The sequence below is a fragment of the Monodon monoceros genome, unplaced genomic scaffold (genome assembly GCF_005190385.1).
Source record: "Monodon monoceros isolate NGI ecotype Baffin Bay Population unplaced genomic scaffold, NGI_Narwhal_1 Super_Scaffold_18, whole genome shotgun sequence".
Taxonomy (NCBI): domain Eukaryota; kingdom Metazoa; phylum Chordata; class Mammalia; order Artiodactyla; family Monodontidae; genus Monodon; species Monodon monoceros.
In genome coordinates, this window is record NW_021703774.1 from 159265084 (window position 1) to 159285091 (window position 20008).

Here is a 20008-nt window from a genome sequence, read left to right on the forward strand (position 1 = left end):
AAGTGTGCAATTTTAAGTACATTCACAGTGTTGTTTGTCACTGCTATCTGTTTCCAGAAGTTTTTCATGATCCAAACAAAAACTCTGCACCCATTAAGCAATAATTCCCTATTCTCCCCTCCTATTAGTCCCTGGTAACCTCTGTTCTACTTTCTGTCACTATAAATTTGCCTATTCTAGATAGTTCATATAAATGGAATCATACAAAATCTATCCTTTTGTGTCAGGCTTACTTCACTTAGCATAATGTTTTCAAGATTCATCCATGCTGTAGCATATATCAGAACTTCATTCCTTTTTATGGCTGAATAATTCCATTGTGTATATATAGCACATTTTGTTTATCCATTTTCATCTGTGAAGAATGCTTGGGGTTTTTTCACCTTTGAGCTATTGTGAATAATGCTGCTATAACACTGCTGTACAGGTATCTCTTTGAGTCCCTCTTTTCAATTATTTGAAAAAGTATAAACCTAGGAGTAGAACTGTGGGATCATATGGTAGTTCTATGTTCAGCTTTTTGAGGAGCCACCAAAATGTTTTCCAGATGACTACACCATTTTACATTCCTACCAGCAATGTACCAGGGTTCCAGTTATTTCCCTTTTTTTGCATAATCCATCCTAATGGGTGTGAAGTGGTGTCTCGTTGTGGTTTTGATTTGCATTTCCTTCATGATTAATAATGTTGAATATCTTTTCATGTGTGTATTGGCCATTTGTCTGTTTTATTTGAAGTAATGTCCAAATCCTTTGCCCATTTTTAAATTGGGTTGTTTGTTTTTTTGTTGTTGAATGTTAGGAATTCTTTATATTCTAGATATTAATCCCTTATCAGATATATGACGTGCAGATATTTTCTACAGATTGTCTTTTCACTCTTGATAGTATCCTTTGATGCTTAAAAGTTTTAAATTCTGATATAAAGTTCTATTTTTCTTTTATTGCTTGTGCTTTTGGTGTTATATTTAAGGAAACAAGATTATGAAGATATTCAACTGTGTTTTCTTCTAAGCATTTTATTGTTTCGGCTCTTAAATTTAGGTCTTTGATCCATATTGAGTTAATTTTTGTACATAGGGTGAAGTAGGGATCTAATTTCATTCTTTTGCACATGGATATTCAGTTTTCCCAGGACCTTGTTTTGGAAACAGTTTCCTTTCCCCATTGAATGGTCTTGGTATCCTTGGCAAAAAAAAATAAAATAAAATAAATTGAGCTTATATATATATATAAAAGCATTTATTTCTGGGCTCTCTCATCTATTCCATTGGTCTGTATATCTATCCTTATGCTAGTACCACACTGTTTTGATTACTGTGGCTTTGTAGTAAGTTTTGAAATCAGGAAGTGTGAGTCTTCCAACTTTGTTCTTTTTCAAGATTATTTTGGCTCTTCAGGGTCCCTTGAGATTTCATACAAATTTTAGGATTAGTTTTTCTGTTTCCTTAAAAAACACTGTTGGGATTTTGATAGGGATTGCATTGTATTTGTAGATCACATTGGGTAGTATTGTCATCTTAACAATATTAAGTCTTATATTCATGAACATGGAATGTCTTTACATTTATTTAGGTGTGTCCTCTTTGATTTCCTTCAGTGATGTTTTATAGTTTTCAGTGTACAAGTCCTGAACTGTTAGTTAAATTCATTCCTAAATATTTTATTATTTTTGATGCTGTTGTGTTTTAAGTTCCTCTTAGAATTATTCATTGCAAGCTTATAGAAATACAGCTGATTTCTGAATTCATTTATTAGCTCTCAACAATTTTTTGTGGATTCTTAAGGGTTTTCTATGTATAAGATCATGTCATCTGTGAACAGAGGTAATTTTACTTTTTCCTTTCCAGTTTGGGTACCTTTTTTCCCCTTTCCTTGCCAGTTTATTCTGGCTAGAATTTCCAGTACCATTTGAATAGAAGTGGTGAAAACAGGCATACTCTTATTCCTAATCTCAGGGGTAATGCTTTCAATTTTCCACCATTGAGTATGATATTAGCTGTAGGTTTTTCATATACGTCCTTTATCATGGTGAGGAAGTTGCTAGTTTATTGAGTGTTTTTATCATGAAAGTGTGTTGAATTTTGTCAAATGCTTTTTCTGCATCAATTGAGATGACCATGTGGGTTTTTTCCTCTATTCTGTTAATGCAGTATATTATATTGATTTTTCTATGTTGAACCATTCTTGCATTCTGGCAACAAATCCCACTTGGTCATGATTTATAATTCTTTAAATATGCTGCTGAATATTGTTTGCCACTATTTTGTTGAGGTTTTTGCATCACTGTTCATAGGAGAATTGGTCTGCAGTTTTCTTGCAGTGTCTTTGTCTTCAGTATCAGGGTAATGCTGGCTTCATAGAGTGAGTTAGGAAGCGTTCCCTCCTCTTCAATTTTTTTGGAAGATCTTAAGGATTGGTGTTAATTCTTCTTTAAGTGTTTGGTAGAATTCAGCAGTGAAGCCATCTGGTCCTGGGCTTTTCTTTCTTGGGATGTTTTTTATTATTGATTCAACCTCCTCCAGTTAAAGATCTGTTCAGATTTTCTATTTCTTTTTGAGTCAGTTTTGGCACATTGTGAATTTCTAGGAATTTGTTCATTTCATCTAGATTATTTGTTGGTGTATAACTCTTCATAGTATTTTCTTATAATCCTTTTTATTTCTGTAAAATTGGTAATAATGTCCCACTTTTATTTCTGATTTTAGTAATTTATGTCTTCTCTCTTTTTTCTTAGCCAGTCTAGCTAAAAGTTGTCAATTTTGTAGCCCTCTTCAAAGAACCGACTTTTGGTTTTGTTGATTTTCTCTATTTTTTTCCGACCCTCTGCTTTATCTATCTCTTCTAACCTTTATTATTTCCTTCCTTCTACTGGCTTTTTCTGGCAACTTAAATTGTGCAGTTTGGTTTTTGATTGAGATCTTTTTTAAGGTACGCGTTTGGAGCTATAAATTTCCTTCTTAGCATTGTTTTCACAGCATCCCATAAATTTCGGTATGTTGTTTTTGGTTTTCATTCATCTCAAGGTATTTTCTAATTTCACTTATTTCTTTTTTATCCATTGGTTGCTTAAGATTATTGTTTAATTTTCACAGATGTGTGAATTTTCCAGTTTTCCTTCTGTTATTGATTTCTTGTCTCATTCCATTACGATTAAAAAAGATGCTCACTCATTTTTTAAAATATTTTCCTCACTCAGCGGGTATTTCTGTGGGACTTAGATGAAACCATCATCATCTTCCACTCCCTTCTTACTGGATCCTATGCCCAGAAGTATGGAAAGGTAATTTGAGTCTTTCTTCCTTTGTTGTAACTGTCCCTCTCCTGACTATGTGTGCAGGTAACCAAAATCACTGTCTCTGTTATCTCCATCTTACCCTGTTGACCTTTCACCTTTCACATAAAGCTTCACCCAATGGCTTCTACCAGGCAGACTACATGGTCAGGCAGAGCTGATGATAAAGGTAGAGACTAGACCTGGGACCAGTACTGAAAGCTGAAGTTGTTGGAGAGCAGTATTTTGCAAAGACTAAGTATGGGACTGAGGCTCAAAACAGAGTGGAGTCTCAGGATTATCTACTCCAAAGACTCGTCTGTTATCCCTATGTCACATATAACAGCCCAAGCTGAGCATTCCATTTAGCTGAGAATATACCAGATCTGTACATTTAAAATATAAAATATCTTTCTAAAATAGATTATATACCCTCTTAGGAACTTCCCTGGTGGTCCAGTGGGTAAGACTCCACGCTCCCAATGCAGGGGGCCCGGGTTCAATCACTGGTTGGGGAACTAGATCCTGCACGCCTGCCGCAACTGAAGAGTCCGCATGCCGCAACTGAAGAGTCCGCATGCTGCAACTAAGAAGCCCGCATGCCGCAACTAAGACCCGGCACAGTCTAAATTAATTAATTAATCTTTTAAAAAAACCTTAAAATAAAATAAAATAGATTATATACCTTCTTAAATGAAATATACCAAGCAGAATTTAATTTTAGTCATCAGTATTAACATCAGTTTTGATAGAGGGATGAGCTGTTTTTGAGGTAGTGGGTGTATATTTCTGTACTAAATTACCTCCAGGCTCCTATTTTTTAGTTTCTATGAATACATTTTATAAAAATATCAGCCTCCTTTGCTTTCCTACTTTTACTGCTCCTAATTATTTCTTATTGTCACCAATGTTTCTGTTAGAAGTACTTTCCCATAGGCTTTTAGTATCTAGACTGGCAAGCTGACATAAGCTCATATACTATATAACAAGTCTGGTAATGAGAATATATAAAATAAGAGCATACTGCCTCTAAGGGAAGGTCTGATAGTCCATTTTAAAGCTACGTGCATTGGTTTTCCTGCAAATATTTCTTTACTGATTTCCTCGTTGTTGAGATTGTCAGATTGCTGACTTCTGGTATTGTACTGTATGTGTGAGGTTGGGCAGGGGGACGGTAATGGGTGTTATAAGAGCAATATTTCAGTGATAGTTAGAATTTCTCCTGCAACGGAATTTCTTTGAAAATTGTTTTTTTTTTTTAAAGTGGGTTAAGTTTTCTAGAAACTAAAGTCCTAAAGTCCTGAAATGTTTAACTTTGCACAATCCCAGATTCTTATAACTGAATGAAATTGTATCAGTAATAGTGAGAAGCACTGTTGTGGGCCAGTGTTGTTTTGGCCTTGACCCAAACTATTTTGAATCATTTAAAGATAATAACCAATGCTGTGAGTGCCAAGTCAAGCAAATTATTCTCTTATTGTCTTTCAGGACCCAACAGTAGTGATTGGCTCAGGTTTAACAATGGAAGAAATGATTTTTGAAGTGGCTGACACGCATCTATTTTTCAATGACTTAGAGGTAAGCATTTTAAATTGTTTCTGTACTTCAGTGAAACACTTTGTTCAATAACTATTTATTGAGCCTGTGCTTTTTGTATTTAGAGGAAATGTGGTTAGACAGGGTAGGTATGGAGAGGCCAGCTCGGCACTTGGGTGCACATAGTCTTGAAGAAATAGTGCCTTGGTTAGGTCACCACAGTCTTAGTTCTGGGCTTCAGTTTTATTGGCTCAAAAACTTGATTTTTGTTAGCCTATTTGGAAGTGATCTAGCTCTAGGGGCAGTGCCACCCCATCAGGCAAAACACTGATATATAAACCAACCTTCCAATTTATTCAGCTATATTAAATAACATATAGAAGGTGGCTTTGATTATTTGTACTCTTGAATGTTTTTCAGTTTTACCTTCTTAAAAGATAGCCTCTTGATTTGTCAGATCTGTAGATGGCTACTCTAACTCATTGTATTTTATACATGCTTATTGTCCATGTATAGGTTAGCCTTGATGTCAGATCATTTTATAGTTAGGTGGAGGGAAACCAGGAAACACTGAGAGCTTCTTGGTTAATTTTTTTGGTTTTGACATTTGAGTTCATCTTTGAGGTGAACATCGTGTAGTGGAAAGAGCACAGGACTGGGAATCAGGAGACCAGACTGCGAGTACCAAGTTAGGAGAGTTATCTCCCCATTCTGGGCCTCAGTTAAGCAGTTACCGTACACAACAAACTAGTAACAGTTGTTCTATCTCAGGACAGGAATGTGTTGCTGGAACACAGAGGTGGGAAGGAGCAGACTTGTCACTTAATGTCCTTTTGAATTTTGAACTGTGTACTACATATATTACCTAGTTTTTTTAATTTTAAAGTAAAATGAACATGAAGTAATCCTCTTTCTTTTAAAATACAGTCTAGTTCTACTCAACAGACAATTCTCCAACAAATTAAATTAATAGGGCTCTAAACTCCAACACTTTTGTGTAAGCTCCACAGTGCTTTAATCTTCCCTCAACTTCACATGTTGATAAGTTGGGACATTATAGTTTTATTCAGCAAACATTTATTGAAAACCTACTATGTGCCAGTAATTGTTGCCAAATTGTATTTGTAATGATTTTCTAGACATAGTCCTCACTCAGGACTGAAAGTTCTGTGAAGAATTTGACCTGAATGTGTTCCTGCCCCCCAGGTCAGTGGTTCTCAACTTCAGGGGGCATAAGAATCACCTGGGGAGCTTGTTAAAAATGAAGATTCTAGGACTTCACTCACAGAAATTCTGTTCAAAAATATGCATTTTTAAAAATCTTCCCCAGAGGATTCTGATGCAGGTGGACATCACGGCACCACCCTAGGTGGTGTCAGAGGAATGAATCTGTCAGTTAGGCAGTGGGTGGCGTTTTATGTCAGTAGTAGTGTGGGCTTAAAGGAAAGAACCTTGGATTCAGATTAGAAGACCCAGGCTCCTTCTAGTTTCTTTCTGCCACTCACTAGTTTTATGACCTTGGGCAAATTGTTTTACCTCACTTTTAGAATATGAGGAGATTGACTTAGATGACCTCTTCTAATTCCTAAGTTTGAATTTACAAATTTCTGTTTCAGTCATTCTCAGTTTTGATACGACACGCACTCTACCAGCATCTGTTTCATCTGCAAAAATGTACTGAGTACATGCTATATAAGGGCACTGGACTAGACTAGAGGGGTACAAAGGAGATGTAAGGCATGGTCATGCCATAAGGGGCCTACAATGTAATAGGACTTACAGTCTAGTGTAGGACATAGGCACACCTGACAGTGTAAGGGAGCTTGTGTTTATACCCATGGACTGTTGGAAAAATGAACTATTGAGATAAGAGCATAACTGAGGGTTGGGATGGTTAAGGAAGATTTCATGAAGACTGAGGAATGTAAATTAGGCCTTAAAAGAAGTTGAACAGAAAGGGGGGTGAGAGTGATCCTCCACACATAAGAGACCATAAGGTATTTCATCACCTCGCCATTGTTTGTGATATTTTTACAATATATTGTGGTGGTAATAGCACTTCTACTCCCTGGACTGAAATAATGTGTGGTTTTGTCTTTTAACAGGAGTGTGACCAGGTGCATGTGGAAGATGTGGCTTCTGATGACAATGGCCAAGACTTGAGGTGATAAAAACAATGATGTCTTAAACATCAGTACACCTGTTAGGCATAAGACACTGTCTAGGTTCAGAGGAAAACAAAGATGAATAAGACACAGCCCTAAAAGAGCTCACAGTCTATTAGAGGAGATAGAAACAAACGTAGTTAACGATGGCATGTAGTGTGAGAAGGTGACAATAGAAAATGTGATGGAACACAGAATAGAAAGTAATTCTGATGGGTGTGGGGAGTACGTGGTGCCAACATTGGAGTGGCCTTCTCAGCACAGTAGAATTTAACTATGACCTTGATGAATGGGTAGCATGATGGAATGAGAAAAAAGCATTCCAAAGTAAAGGATATACTAGTTTCTCTTTGGCCAGATTTTCAGTCGGGAAAAGTGTGCTTCCAGATTGATTGGTTTTAGATACAAATAAGCATCAGGGATTTCACCAAGGAAGTTAATTGTGGGGGGTCTGATGGTGTCAGGAGTGACCCTATGGAAGACAATCTTAAACATTAATATCACAGTGAACGCTAAACCAAGGAGGTCTCAGTGGCAAAATGCTTGCCTGGTCTCCTCCTTTCTCTCTTGGCTACTGTCTTCTAGCTCAGTAGTAGTAGCTAAGAATAATCCAAAAATTTATCTACCTTACATTTAAAGACCTTTAGAAAAAAAGTTGTCACATCTTTTCATGTTAATTTGTTTTAATGTTTATCCCTTTTCATAGGCAAAAAGTTTTTCCATGCGTCTACCCTAAAATTGTTTCCTCTGTGAATTCTCAAATCTAGAGCAGAACTGGACATATCACTTAGTAAGGACGTAACCCTTTGGTGCCGAGAAGGATAGAAAGGTTTCACTTCTGGAGCAGATTCAGTCGTGTATGCTGTGTCTTCCACAGCCTTGGAGGGTACCAGTCTTAAGAGATTTTACTCACCTTAGGAAAAAGCCTGGTCTGAAGCAGTTTACAGTCCACTCTGAACCCTAGTATTTTTTTTTTTTTCTCTTATGCATATGGCTAACTAGTAATTACCAATCTTATGTCTTGGCAGCTTTATTTTCTTAAATATAGAATTTTACACTGAACTCTATTTTGACTTCTGATTGAACCAAGTTGTCTCTAATTCTGTCAGTCATTTGGAAATCTTGACTTAGGAAGTATTAATCCCTCCCAACCTGTTTAGCTATAATAGTTGTCTATTGCTGTGTAACAAATTACCCCCAAATTTAGTAGCTTAAAACAGTTACCAATTATCATCTCATAGCTTCTGTAGGTCAGGAACTTGAAAGTGACTTAGCTGGGTAGTTCTGAATCAGGGTCTCTGAGATTGAAGTCAAGATAGCTGAAGCTAAATCATCTGAAGGCTTGGTTGGAGCTGGAGGACCTGCTTCCATGTGTGGCTGATAGGAGGAGGCCTCAGTCCTCACTATGTGCCTCTTCATGGGGCAGCATGAGTGCTCTCCTGTGACAGCTGACTTCTTTTAGAGCAAGTGCTGTAAGAGAGGCCTGGTCTCTGAAGTCCAGCACCATCACTTCCACCACATTCTGTTTACGTTCAAATACAGTCCGTACCTACAGGGAGCAAAGTTAGAGGAGTATTAAAGAATTTGTGGACATATTTTATATGTGACCCATGAACTTATTAAACTAGCCAAAAGATCACTGAAGGAAAACATTCCCATTTTCTAACTATTATTAGAATTTGGGGGTAGTTCCTTCCATTATTTTTTCACGTTTCTCCTTTTTACATAGTTGCAATCGTGTGTGTGTGTGTGTGTGTGTGTCTGTGGGTGGGTGTGTATACAAAAGTTTTGTATTCTGGGTTTTTTTCACTGTAAGGTATTTTCTGTCATTAATGAAAAGATGGTCTGTCTGAAGCCAACCTCTAGGGGATGCTGGTGCTTGAATTAGTCTTGCCTCTCTTGCTCTCCCTTTCCATCCTTTCTTTGATAGAAGTAATAGGGATGAGATGGAGGACTGATGAAAAGATAGACTCTGACATACAGAGATTAAGAAAGAAGATTCTCAAAGCCTTGCTGTCAGATGCCAGGAATAGGACAGAGAATCAATCCGAGGTGGCATTCAACCAAAAATTCCATGCAGTGTAGATTTTAATTTTCATCATCCTCTCTCTCTACAGCAACTACAGTTTCTCAACAGATGGTTTCAGTGGCTCGGGAGGTAGTGGCAGCCATGGTTCCTCTGTGGGCGTCCAGGGAGGTGTGGACTGGATGAGGAAACTGGCTTTCCGTTACCGAAAAGTGAGAGAAATCTATGATAAGCATAAAAGCAATGTGGCTGGTAAGTGTGGCATACAACCAGCTAATTTTCTGTTTTGTTCTGATTTCCTGTTTTCTTTTCCAGGGTTTCCTTAGGGCTCCCTGACTTATGAATTTGTGCCACAGTAACATTTTAACTCTGTATTTAAAAAACAGGTTTGATTGAAACCCTCTGGGGAGGAAGCTCTGCATTTCTCATGGACTTCTCTTGGTATAACTTCGCAAACAACTACTATCAGTAATATTTAATAGGTTGCCTTATTTTTGAACAGATTTACATAGCCATCGGGACAAGTCAGGTGGAACTAGCAACCAGGTTTATAGTGGATGGAAAACTAGGTCCAGGATGATAGGTTGGCAGTATCTGTGCATTGTGATTTGAAGGACCTTGGAAATTCTTTCTGCCCAGATATATCTCAAATGTCAGGTGCCATTATGCCTAAAATTCTATTATTTGGAATTAATTAATTAGCCATAGATTGTTCAAATTAGAAGTGACATTAGGGAACTAATCTAAATCCTTCATTTTGCACTTGAGAAAATTGATGGTCCATCATGAGGGTAACAAGGTCGGGTCACACAGCAAATTAGTGCCCAAACCACACCTGGAATCCCGAACTCTTGGTCCACTGCACTTTACATTCATGCAATTCCTTTTTTAGTGATATACCCTTGTGAGAAAATATTGAAAACTGTGAACCATCACCCTCAACCACCTCCATCTGCACAAAATGTTGCGTGAAGTTTCAGGGATTCCATAGACTGCCTAGAAGTCTATTACCTCAGGTCAAGAGAGCCCTCCTACCTACCATACCACTACTACAGTGTGGGGCAGAAAGTAAAAATAGGGCTTCAAAGATCAGTGTGGTGCATTCGTGTTACAGTGCTCCAATACCAGAAAAAAATCAGAGGCATCTGGGCTTTTGGGAATCTAATTTATTTACTTTTTTCAGATTCCTCTCTTTACTGCTTTTTTTTCTTCATGATTCAGAGCCAGTACTTTTTATTTTGGTAACCAAGTCTTTTTGCTCTTTCTCTCTCACAGACATTAGCCTTTCTTTTGTTCATTTTCATATACAACCTAAGTCTCTGGTCCTTTCTCTGCCCAGTGAGTGTCTGGATGTGGTTTCCTGAAGAAAGTGATATATAACCCTCTGTGAGAATCCCCTGAGCCCACCCTGGGGAACATAGTAAAAGTAATATCCACCTGTATTTTGTAAAATGCGAATTAACAAAAGTGCCACATGATATATGACATATGCGTGCTTATGTATATGTCATACATGACGTATAGATACTTGTTTGGTTTTTGTTTTATCAGAAATTTTGAGAGTCATCTAATTCTAGGCTTGCATTGTGAAAAACCATCAGACTGAAAACAAATTATACACAGTTCTACTCATAGAAATGACTTCTGTTTTTATGGAGTGTTGGTAATAGAATGCAGAATTTCTCTTTTTACCTTCACTACAGAACATTCAGAGCCAGGTTTATTATTTGAATATTGTAACTCAGGTGTCAGGTAACGTGCTCCCATCAGATGCATTGTTTTTTGTTTTGTGCTTAATCGTCTGATCTTTAATAAAGAAGTGTTTTAGTCTCTTATCAGCTGGAGTTGTTTCAGAAGTACAGTACAAACAAATGGCATTCAGAAAGCTGGTGATTCGGCCTGGGATCTCAGGTTGATGTGTTCTGAAGTGGGTGAGAGCAGTCACTGTGGGAGCAGTGTATGATAGTGGGAAGATTTCTGAGACCAAAAGCCACTAACTTGCTGTGTATTCTCAGGCAGCCCCCTTTCCTCTGTGGGCCTCGGTTTCTTTAGAAAGAGATTGGAAATGCTGTGGACTCTCCATCTGTAATTTTTCCCCCTTTGGTTCTTGATGTCACATCTAAAGCAGTGCTACTCAAAGTATGGTCCACTGGTCTGCAAATTACGTTACCGGTTGGTGATGAAAGAGCCTCTGCCAGAGCCTAATCATAGCGTTTCTATCAGCTGATTTCGTTGTTGTGATTATGCACCTCCCCCCTCCCCCAGCAAAATATTCTGGTGAAGAAAGTAAAAAAGGCATTTTGAGTAGGCTAGGGTTTTATCAAGGAGAGAGATGTGTTAGCTCAATAGAATATCTCAGTAGCTCACACTATTTCCAAATTGAATATAGAAGTCGCTTTCTCTATGCCAGCAAGGATGTTGTCAAATGATGAATGTGTCTACTTTTATTCCCAAAGGGCTCCTCAGTCCCCAGAGAAAGGAAGCACTGCAGAGACTAAGAGCAGAAATTGAAGTTTTAACAGATTCCTGGTTAGGAACTGCATTGAAGTCCTTACTTCTCATCCAGTCCAGGTATGGAAATAATAATTTTAGTTTTCATCCTCTCAGAGAGACGCTTTCTTCCACCCTAGTCCAGGATAGGCCATTCCCTAAAACAGACTGTGGGACAGGGGTGAGAAGAGTTCAAATGATGCAGGAAAGTATTCGGTTAGGTGGGAGGCAAGGTCATTTTACTCTAAAAGCACACCGAAGAGCTTTGAAAGCTTTTTTCTTTTCTCTTACTTTTTGCTCACTAAATTATACTCAGTAACCCAGAATCTCCAACCCAGAACGTGGGTGGGCCTGGTGACATCAAAGAATACATGTAGGAGCTATATCACAAACATCCTAAGTGTAGGAAGCGCCAGAGAAATGTAGCAAAACCTACTCAGGAAGGCAGGATTCAAAAGAAAAAGTACAGGGACTTCCCTGGTGGTGCAGTGGTTAAGAATCCGCCTGCCAATGCAGGGGACAGGGGTTCCAACCCTGGTCTGGGAAGATCCCACATGCCGCGGAGCAACCAAGCCCTTGCGCCACAACTACTGAGCCTGCGCTCTGGAGCCCGTGAGCCACAACTACTGAAGCCTGTGCGCCTAGAGCCTGTGCTCCGCGACAAGAGAAGCCACCACAATGAGAGGCCTGCGCACGCAAGGAAGAGTAGCCCCCGCTCGCTGCAACTAGAGAAAGCCCGCGCACGGCAACAAAGACCCAGCGCGGCCAAAAATAAATAACTTGAAAAAAGAAAAGAAAAAGGGTACATTAAGCAGATTAAGGAGATTTGAGCTTGAAGCTTAGAATGGGAAATAAATACATACCCTTATTCGTCCCTCCCTCGAAGCAAGAATTCCAGATTCATAGCCTACTGAACAGTAAAACTGACACCAAGGGGTGGATATCTGTGAAGGTAAAGGACTTGTGAAAATAATATGTATTCTGAAATTTATGTTGCCATGGTGTGATGAGCAGAGAGGACTTCAGTCATATCTCATTCAGATGAAATGGCACTGTAACTGAAAGCCTCGTTGTGTTTTCTGGAGTGTGGTATCAGTGCCGTGGGTTGGTGGGGTTTGCTAACAATGCAGTGAGCTAGAATGGTCAGAAGGAAGTGAGGCAAGAATCAAGTTGCTGCTCTGTGTCCACCACAAAAGTCTCTGTCCTTTAATTGGGAAAATAAATAAACCTGAGATAATTAGAGCAAAAAGTGGACATTGGCACTGAACAGATACCATGCCAGGCATTTTGAGGTTAATTTTTCACAAGCAGGTCCTAGAGAGAAGATCCATTTGAATTCTTGTTCACAGGTTGGTTTGATTTCACCTTTTTCTTTTCTTTTCCCTCTTTCTCCCTTCCAGAAAGAATTGTGTGAATGTTCTGATCACTACAACCCAGCTGGTTCCAGCTCTGGCCAAGGTTCTCCTATATGGGCTAGGAGAAATATTTCCTATTGAAAACATCTACAGTGCTACCAAAATTGGTACGGGTTCAATTCTGTTTCTTGTCACTAGCCTTTCAATAATACTTGCTACTTAGGATGTGCTTATTATTTACCAGTTCCTCAGTTAGACACTTTACATATACATATATCTATAATCCTCACAGCATTCTTCTCCTGACATTACTGATGGGGCAGTTCAGGCTTATCGGTTATGTAGTTTGCTCAAGACTTCATAGCTAGTAAGCTACATAAACAGGATTCGAATCCAGGTCTGTTGGACTTAAAATTTATCATGCTCTTTTCTTTTATAATATTTGAAAGAACATAATATCTAGTTTAGAAATCCACTATTCCTCATTTCAAATTCCTCTTTCACAGAGAGTGCACTGTAATGTAGTATAATCAAAAAAGCCCTAGATTAAAAATCAAGGACTAAGATATATACTTTAAAATGGTTAAATCCCTCACACTCGTTAGGATAGCTGCTATCCAAAAAAAAAAACCAAAAAACAAAATAACAAGTGTTGGCAAGGATGTGGAGAATTTGGAACCCTTGTGCACTTCTGGTGGGATTGTAAAATGGTGCAGCTGCTGTGCAAAACGGTATGGCGGTTCCTCAAGAATTAAAAATAGAACTGTCACATGATCCAGCAATCCCACTGCTGGGTATATATCCAAAAGAATCCGAAGCAGATCTCAAAGAAGTATTTGCACACCTATGTTCATAGCAGCATTATTCATAGTAGCCAAGAGGTGGAAGCCACCCAACTGTCCATCAAATGAATAGATAAACAAAATGTGGTATATACATACAGTGAGATATTAGTCAACCTTAAAAAGGAAGGAAATCCTGTCATATGCTTACTACATGTATGAACCTTGAAGACATTATACTAAGTGAAGTAAGCCAATCACAGAAAGACAAATACTGTATGTTTCCACTCATGTATAAGGTACCTAGAGTAGTCAGATTCATAGAAACAGAAAATAGAATGGTAGTTAATAGGAGCTTGGGGAGAGGGGAAATAGGGAATTGTTGCTTAATGGGTATAGAATTTCAGTTTTGTAAGATGAAAAGTTATGGAGAATTATTGCACAACAGTGTGAGCATACTTAATGTTATTGAAATGTATATTTTTAAATGTTTAGGATGGTAAATTTTATGTTATGTGTTTTTTTACCGTACTTTTTTGAAAAGGAAAAACAAAAACAAAAAGCTAAGGACTAGGATAGAGTCCTAACTCCCCCACTTATTAGCTTTTAGGGAAATTAGTGTATCTCCTGAGCCTCAGTTTTCTCATATAAGATGAAAAACTACCAGAGAGGTTTTGAAAATCAAATGAGACTGTGTATGTGAAGATATTTTTTATCCCCTAAAAATGTATTCAGTTCTAAGTACATGAAATAGTAAGTACTCGATAAATATTTGCTGAATTGATTAGTGAATTGGCACCAGATTTATATAAAACCAACTTGTTCGGCTGAGAAGACAGCAGAATGTGTCACTCTAATCTTATGTGCTGTACATGGTCCGGGGAAAGAGGACTGTGACAGCTATCTCCTTACCCCTCCAGACCCTTTAGTCTGTGCCTACAGTTCCTACTTCCCTACTGCAGCCAAGGAGACAGTCCTCATTTGCAGATAAGTTGTAGTTATCTGCTAGATTAAAAAATGTCAGGCATTGCCAAGGCACTCAGAATATAGCAGGGACAAAATCCTCTGTCCTCATGGAACTTACCTTCAGTCAGTGGTGCTCGGATAATTGGGTTATCCATACGGGGGAAGAAAGCAGATTCTGTATTCCTTCTTTATGCTATTTGCAAAAATAAATTCCAGGTGGATAAAAAATTTACCATGAAAAGCAAAACGTTAATTTTTAGAAGAGAAAATAGAAGAGTATCTGTATGACCTTAAGGTAGGGAGGGATCTCATTTAAGAGACCCCAAAAATAGTACTTAAAAAAAAAAAAACAGAAGAAAATGATCATTTTGATTCTGTGAAGCTTTTAATTTTATATACAGTGAAAGATGACATAAAGTGACAAGACAAATCACAGACTGGGAGAAGATACTTGCAATACATTTACTTGTTGATTAGTATACAGAATCTATAAAGAACTCCTGCAGATCAATAAGCAACAGACAACATAATTTTAAAAAGTAGGCAAAAACCTTGGAGCAGCCAATTTGCAGAAAAGGTAACCCAAATTGTTAGTAAACGTACATGAAAAGTTTTTTAACCTCACCAATTAAGGATCTGCAAATTAAGGAAATGCAAATTAAAATGTAATGCCTTTCTCGTCTATTAGATTGACAAAAATTTAAGTCTGACAGTGCCAAACTTTGTCAAGGAAGTGAGAGCTTACTCTGCTAGTGGATTGAAAATGGATATAACTTTCTGGAAAACAGTTTGTCAATGTTTAGTAAAGTTTGAGATGTGCATAACCCTGTGACCAAGCAATTCTACTTTTAGATATTTATACTCGAGAGCAGGGGTCTCAGACTATAACCCACGTACCAAATTCTGCCCACTGCCTGTTTTTGGAAATTTTTATTGAAACAGAGCCATGTGTAATCATTTCCATAGCTGCTTTCACACTACAGTAGCAGAGTTGAATAATTGCAACAGAGATCATATGACCTACAAAGCTTGAAATATGCCAACTCCTTCCCTTGAGTTTATTCTCATTTGCACAAGGACGTATGTGCAAGGATTTTTTTTTTTGATGCAGCCTTGTTCATAGTAGAAAATAATTAGAAACAGCACATGAACCTGTCTATGAACAGAAAATAGTCAAACAATGGAATACTGTATAGCAGCTAAAAGTGAATGAACTGGGGCTTCCCTAGTGGTGCAGTTGTTAAGAATCCACCTGCCAACGGAGGGGACACAGGATCGAGCCCTGGTCTGGGAAGATCCCACATGCCGCGGAGCAGCTAAGCCCGTGCGCCACAACTACTGAAGCCCGCGCATCTAGAGCCCATGCTCCACAACAAGAGAAGCCACTGCAATGAGAAGCCTGCACACTGCACTGAAGAGTAGACCCTGCTCACCGCAACTAGAGAAAGCCCACGTGCAGCAACGAAGACCCAACGCAGCTAAAAATAAATTAATTAATTAAAAAAAAAAAAGGTGAATGAACTAAAACTACATATATCCCTAAAGATTAGTATTAAAAACAATGCTGAACACAAAAAACACATTACAAATAGTATGTACAGTATATAATTTATATAAAGGTAAAAAACGTTCACAATAATAGCCATACATTGTTTATGGATACACGCTCAGGGAGAGAAAGGAGGAGGAAGAATGTCATCAAGTAGGGGTAAATAGAAAACTTCAAATAAATCTGTACGATCTCATTTTTATATTTTTTTATCTAAAGCAACTCTAAAGTGTTAAGATTTGATAAAGCTGGGTTGGTGGTAGCTATATAGGCCTTTATTTTTTATTGTTCTTTTTTTGTATGGTTGAATTATTTTATTTACAAGGGCTTTGATGGGGGAGATACATCTGTAACCCCCCCTTCAGATTTTGCTACTGCTGCCCCTGCTTTACTATGCATTTTGTAAGAACTCAGAGCACTCGCTAACCTTCCCACACCTGAAAGGTAGATTTCTGTAGTGCTTGATACTGCATCCTGGCACTCAGAGGCTCATCAAACTAATGGACATGATTTTTTTCCTTCTGACAGTAAGTGTGCTTATTTGGTGATTTTCTCAATTTTGTCCAGAGCTAATTAGCAGAGCTACAGTGGTACCTGGCACCATGGTAACCACAGTGAGAGGCTTGAGGCTTTCCTCTACAGAACTATGAGATGAGAGCAGGGAGAGGAAATATTTGTTCGGTTCCTCTGAAATGGTTTCAGAATTGCAGTTCTCTTAATGGACACTCTGACATTGAAGAGAATTCTCAAAATCATTTCTGAAAATGTCAGAAGTCTTTCTTTTCTTAAATTAATTAATTATTTTTGGCTGCGTTGGGTCTTCGTTGCTGTGTGCAGGCTTTCTCTAGTTGCAGCGAGTGAGAGCTACTCTTTGTTGCGGAGCATGGGCTCTAGGCGCACGGGCTTCAGTAGTTGTGGCTCACGGGCTTCAGTAGTTGTGGCTCACGGGCTTCAGTAGTTGTGGCGCACAGGCTCTAGAACACAGGCTCAATAGTTGTGATGCACGGGCTTAGTTGCTCTGTGGCATGTGGGATCTTCCCGGGCCAGGGCTCGAACCCGTGTCCCCTGCATTGGCAGGCTTATTCTTAACCACTGTGCCACCAGGGAAGCCCAGAAGTCTTTCTGATAGAGGAAACCCAAGAACCTCATCTTCTCCAAAGGCTTGGTTGGTCTTGCAGTGACAGCTTCTATCGCTTGACATTTGGTAGGCTGACTAGTCATTGGTTTTATCCTCCTGAACAGGAAAGCTCATCTCTAGGATTATTTTGAAAGTATAAAATGGAAGCAGTGTATTTACCAACTGTATTGGAATTATTTTTTCATATGGCTACTTCTTTACCCTGAGCTGTTAATAACTCACCCTTAATCCTTTTAGAGAAACATTCTTAATTGTATTTCTTCCTTGATCATTGAAGGCCAGGACAATGAAAACATCTCTATGTCCCTGTCTTCTAAATAAGAGACATTCCCTTTGTTGGGTCTTAGGGGAAATTTCTAAAATCCTACCGACGTAGAAGCTTTTTCTATAAATCATAAATTAGACTGTGGGTCTAGCAGAGGTTGGCTTAGGTAAGGACCTAATGGTTGGAATGGAATTAGACAAATAACTCTTTAACACTTAATAAGAACATGTTAAGAACTCATTATTAGTTGAATTATTTAATGTTTAAATTGGGGCTCAAGGCATAGAGTAGAGCCATCCCCTTAATCATTTGTGAAATTAAAATGTATTTACTTAGCAAACATGGATTGAATGCTTGATATGAACATAAGGTGTGACAATGCTATTATAAAATGGTAGCACTGAAAGGGACCTAAGTGCACCTAAGCCAAGCCTTGTATTAAGAGTGGGAGACTGAAGCCCCAAGTGGACTAGTGTCTGGTCCAGGTTTGAGGTGCTACCTGGGCTAGGCATGTCAAAGACTTGCAGTTGCTTAGATGTACCAATCAGGACTTCTGAGTATGGGTGTAAAGATTCTTGTCAGATATGATGTAGTCATCTTAGATTTGTGTATTTCTATATTTGTATATTTATTACAAGAGTTTTCCAGCAGATGGCATTCAAGTGCCTTGAGGAAGAGACACCTTTTTCTTTTTTCTTTTTTTTTTTTTTTTTTTTTTTTGCGGTACGCGGGCCTCTCACTGTTGTGGCCTCTCCTGCTGCGGAGCGCAGGCTCAGCAGCCATGGCTCACGGGCCCAGCCGCTCCGCGGCATGTGGGGTCCTCCCGGACCGGGGCACGAACCCGCGTCCCCTGCATCGGCAGGCGGACTCTCAACCACTGCGCCACCAGGGAAGCCCGCGCCTTTTTCTTATTCACACAGGAACCCTGGTGCTAAGTCACTGAATCTGGCAAGAAGATAGGATGAGAAAGTTAATGCAGCAGGATATAAAAAGGAAGCAGAGTTAGCGCCTTCCTTAACTGAAGGTGGCAGAAGCAGTTTTAATAAAACATAAGAGATGGTGAAGGAAGAGCAAGAGAGATAATTTTCTTTTTATTTACTTATGCACGTACAGTGTCTTTGCCACAGCAGTATTATGTGTGCACGTTTAGGTGTTGGTTCCAGGTAGGATTTGAATTTTGATTCATCACCATGTTTCTAAGAGCTGTCTGCAGTGGATTTAAATCACCCATTTCCCAAGGTTAATGTCACTGATACAGGATCTCAGTTGCAGTTACACAGTATAATAGGAAATTCCAGATGTGACAAATATTGCTGCCATATTCATTGGTACTCTGAGACTCCTCCCCTCCTGAAAGACATAAGGCCCAGGACTAGGACTGTTTCTGGGAAATGTAGAGTTGGAAGGAAATGGCTGTTTTTTTCCTAATTACTAACCGGAAATTGGGGACTTTCACTTCTTTTTCTTACACTAACGGTTTCCCCTCAGAAATCGTCCTTTCGGGCTTCCCTGGTGGCACAGTGGTTGAGAGTCTGCCTGCCGATGCAGGGGACATGGGTTCGTGACCCGGTCCAGGAGGATCCCACATGCCGCGGAGCGGCTGGGCCCGTGAGCCATGGCCGCTGAGCCTGCGCGTCCGGAGCCTGTGCTCCGCGACGGGAGAGGCCACAGCAGTGAAGGGCCCGCTTACCGCAAAAAAAAAAAAAATCGTCCTTTCGTCATGGCACAATGACCAGAGCCTAGACTCTGGAGTCAGAGGCTCAGAGTCTAGCTACTAGCTTGTTTGTGATCTGGGGCAAGTCACTAATCCTTTGGGTCCATTTCCATCTATCAGAATAGGGGATGGGACCCGTCTCACCGGATTATTTTGAGAATTAAGTGAACGAACACTTTGAAACTGCTTTGTATATTGTAAAGTACAGGAGCTGTGGAAGAGGGAGGGAGTGTGCACAGCTCTCATATGGTGTTTATAGAAACATCCCACACTAAGATCTTAGGTACTTCACCCTCAGTGTGAAAGTTAAAATAACCTAGAGAGCACAGGGCCTAGAAAGTCTGTTGTGTGAATGGCACAATTTCACATTCTTTGGACAGAGGGCCTGTTGGATCCCTAGCTACCACCCCTGCTCCCCACCAGGCAGACCACATGGGCTGCCCTGATTCTGTCTAAGCACAGGCAGGTGAACCTAGCAGCAGCCCTTTTCTTTGGTATTGAAAAAAAGAAAGGGAGGAATGTCCCAATAGGAAATTTCTTTTCCTCATCAGGTAAAGAGAGCTGCTTCGAGAGAATTGTGTCAAGGTTTGGAAAGAAAGTCACATACGTAGTGATTGGAGATGGACGAGATGAAGAAATTGCAGCCAAACAGGTAACGTGGCAAAGTAAATAGTCCATATGGGAATACATTGAGCAATTAGAAGAATGGTAAAACTCAGAAATCGTAGTAATCTGTTGTGCATTTACAG

At 39.2% G+C, this 20008-nt stretch overlaps 1 protein-coding gene across 14 annotated transcripts in view; it reads left to right on the plus strand.

The window, feature by feature from the left end:
• EYA3 (EYA transcriptional coactivator and phosphatase 3) overlaps nt 1–20008 on the plus strand; it is a 147253-nt gene that overhangs the window by 122192 nt on the left and 5053 nt on the right. For all 14 annotated transcript variants that reach the window (XM_029229429.1, XM_029229430.1, XM_029229431.1 and 11 more), the window contains 7 exons: nt 3199–3282; nt 4762–4851; nt 6915–6973; nt 9092–9252; nt 11457–11571; nt 12891–13012; nt 19811–19911. In XM_029229429.1, the coding sequence (XP_029085262.1) occupies nt 3199–3282; nt 4762–4851; nt 6915–6973; nt 9092–9252; nt 11457–11571; nt 12891–13012; nt 19811–19911 (732 nt within the window). The remainder of the gene's footprint in view (nt 1–3198; nt 3283–4761; nt 4852–6914; nt 6974–9091; nt 9253–11456; nt 11572–12890; nt 13013–19810; nt 19912–20008) is intronic.